Source organism: Seriola lalandi, unplaced genomic scaffold, assembly GCF_002814215.2.
Source record: "Seriola lalandi dorsalis isolate HSWRI2012SDOR001 ecotype SW California unplaced genomic scaffold, Sedor1 jcf7180002054479, whole genome shotgun sequence".
In the NCBI taxonomy this organism is placed as follows: domain Eukaryota; kingdom Metazoa; phylum Chordata; class Actinopteri; order Carangiformes; family Carangidae; genus Seriola; species Seriola lalandi.
The window spans coordinates 24,563-27,319 of record NW_019525032.1 but is presented as its reverse complement, the minus strand read 5'-3'; the positions used below and the strand labels follow the sequence as shown (position 1 = coordinate 27,319).

The 2,757-nt window shown below is 39.7% G+C and overlaps 1 protein-coding gene across 1 annotated transcript; it reads right to left on the bottom strand.

Annotated features, from left to right (window-relative positions):
• Positions 1–143: 143 nt before the first annotated feature.
• On the bottom strand, positions 144–2,555 carry LOC147818776 (uncharacterized). Its single transcript, XM_087175645.1, has 7 exons — positions 2,532–2,555; positions 2,271–2,500; positions 1,615–1,788; positions 1,366–1,539; positions 1,167–1,213; positions 605–720; positions 144–215 (listed from the first exon to the last, which is right to left on the bottom strand). Exons 1-7 carry the CDS (start codon positions 2,553–2,555, stop codon positions 156–158), a joined length of 825 nt encoding a protein of 274 aa, XP_087031771.1. The 3' UTR covers positions 144–155.
• Positions 2,556–2,757: the final 202 nt, after the last annotated feature.

Genomic DNA, 2,757 nt, shown 5'->3' with positions numbered 1-2,757 from the left:
TGGCCCTTTTATCACCTACATGCAGTGGACTGTGATGCTCCACGCTAACAATTTAGCATGACCCTGCTGTGTGGCAGACATTTGCAACCTCAAGAAGATGATAAAAATGATCCTTTAATGATAAAAACATAAAACAACAAGTTGACATGGTCTGATTACCTGTACGAGATGTTTCCACCTTCATTTAACATTTCAGGTGTAAAGTGTGATGGGCCCTGGATTTCAGAAAGGTGCAAAATTAGATTAAAAATAATTATTATATCATGTCAGAGAAATTTGAATATAACGGTGACAGGAATTATATGAAAAACATGTTGCGACTAAAACTGAAATGATGCTTCTCTCAAGATACAATAATCAATCAATGTCAAGTAGCTGAAATGTGAATAGATTTTTTTCAATTATTTACAATAAAAATGTGAAAAAATATTTAAAAAATAATACAAATGTGTGCAATAGGATTTCAGTTAACCTTTTAATATTTTAAGCTTTAATATGTTTCACTTTGTGGAGCAAAGGATTTATAGTAATATGGTTTATTATAATCTGCCTTGAAGCTGTGTCCATCAACTTAAATATGGACCCATAAATGTTTCACTCTCACCTTCATAACCTCGCTCTTGTCCTCAGATGACTCAAGCTTCGTCTTTACTGCTTTTGGATCCAGTTTGAGATGAGAGTCACCTGATGGAATCTTTATCTTTCCTGGTGTCCCCGACGCTGTCATGAAAATTGACAGGAAATAATAGTTGGTGTTGAAAAAAATCAATTTTGAAATAAGTTCCCAGCTGTAAATAAAAATAATTCCTAATTATAATTAATCAATTAACATGGCCTGGATACAGATAAGTGGCAAACATTAAAAGCCATTAAAAAAAAACTTTTATTAACTATTAACTTAAATTAATATGGAAATTAATTTAGATTTTTGTTAAAATGTTCATTTTGAATGAATGAGCTTCCTAGTTACAGGAGCAGCAGTAGTGACAGTGTTTGCTGCAGGTGTGATGCTGCAGCACCAGTCTCTCCTGTAGTTTATAGATACAGTATAAACTGTCTCCCGTCAGCCCACAACCACATATAAAGAATGTGGGTGACGGCTGAGGTTGTGTTCTCTCACTTTGAACTTGTGTCTTTTGAAATGTGTTTTCTTTGTCAATACTCACGTGTCGTACCGATGTCAGCGGTGATCAAGTTTTGTCCCCTGTCCACTCTGTGGGTTTGAATTAGGAGAGTTAATACTGAAGGTGGGAAGCATCTGCCTAATGATTAAATCTCCATTCTCTTTTCTTCCTCCTCTAAATGTGTAAACTCTGTGCTGGCCAGAATGAATCTGTCTACCACAACCTTTGACTTTCCACTGACCTTAGAGTCTGCAGTCTACAATGTGAACTTTTCACATATTCACTCAGCAGCCACATTCCTTGGTGATGCAGCTGGTTCCCACTGAGGTCCAGCTCAGTCAGATTAGAGGCCGTGGATTTCAGAGCTGACACCAGAGAAGCGCAGCCCTCATCTGAGAACTCACAGCTTATCAACCTGCAGAGAGAGGATGATCTGAACATGCAAATTCTGGTTTTGAAATTTCAATCAGACGGAAAAGAAATTCTCTACCTCAGAGTCTTCAGTCTACAGCCACGACTCTTCAGTCCAACAGACAACGCCTTTATTCCTGAGTCCCGCAGCTGGTTGAGACTCAGGTCCAGTTCTTCAAGACAACAAAAGTAGGACTTCAGAGCTGAAGCCAGAGAACTGCAGCTGTTCTCTGACAAACTGCAGCAGCTAATTCTGAATGAAGAACAAAGAAGAGCAAGCAGGTTATAGGAGACAGTGTAGATGTTTAACTCTTGCTCAATTTCAAACACCTAGAGTTCCCTGTAATGGTTCATATGAGGATCAGACATATCATACTGGTACTGCACATTCAGGCTATTCTATCTGAATCTGATTGTTTTAATCCACCTACAAGCAATACTTTCCCTTGAGGTATAAGAGGAGGTGGGTTCATAGCATAACTGCAGCAGACAAGCTAATAGACAGTCTCTCATATTCTTATAATCAGAAACAGGCAGACGTTCATTTGGTGTGTACAGTTGATGCTGTCCTTAAGTTTGGGCTGCACACAGACACATCTGAAAGGACCCTCTTAGGACAGATGATCAAATTTGCGGCATGTAAAGCTTTACAATTACACATCATTTGCTCTTAGACTGGGTCACTGTAATGATTAGTTAATATTCATATCGAAGACCTAATAAAGACATTCTGACCTCAGAGTCTCCAAGAAACGGAATGATCTCCTAAGTCCCGCACACAGCTTCGTCACTCCTGAATCCTGCAGACAGTTTTGACTCAGGTCCAACTCTCTCAGTCTGAAGTTATTCTCAAGCACTGAGAGCAGAGAAGCATAGCTGCTCTCCGTCAGTTCACAGCACACAAGTCTGTAAAGAAAGAAAAGCTGAGACTCTGTTGTTCTACTGATGATGAAATGTGCTACTGTCTGTGATGAGATATGACTTATGTTTAAGCACGGTGGCACTGTAAGGGAAAGGCATACTTCAGCTCCCAGTAACTAGTCTAGTGGAGGAGTTTAAATGTACCAAGGTTAGGACAGAGCTCCTGTTATCTGGGAGTAAAGATGTGGTAGTCAGTAAGGTGGTTCCAAACCCAATCAAGGGGAGAACGTGGAATCCAAGAATCGCAGTGCAGGAGGCGGAAGCAACGCTCAGGCATACAGAGATTGTGGGTAATGTCCAA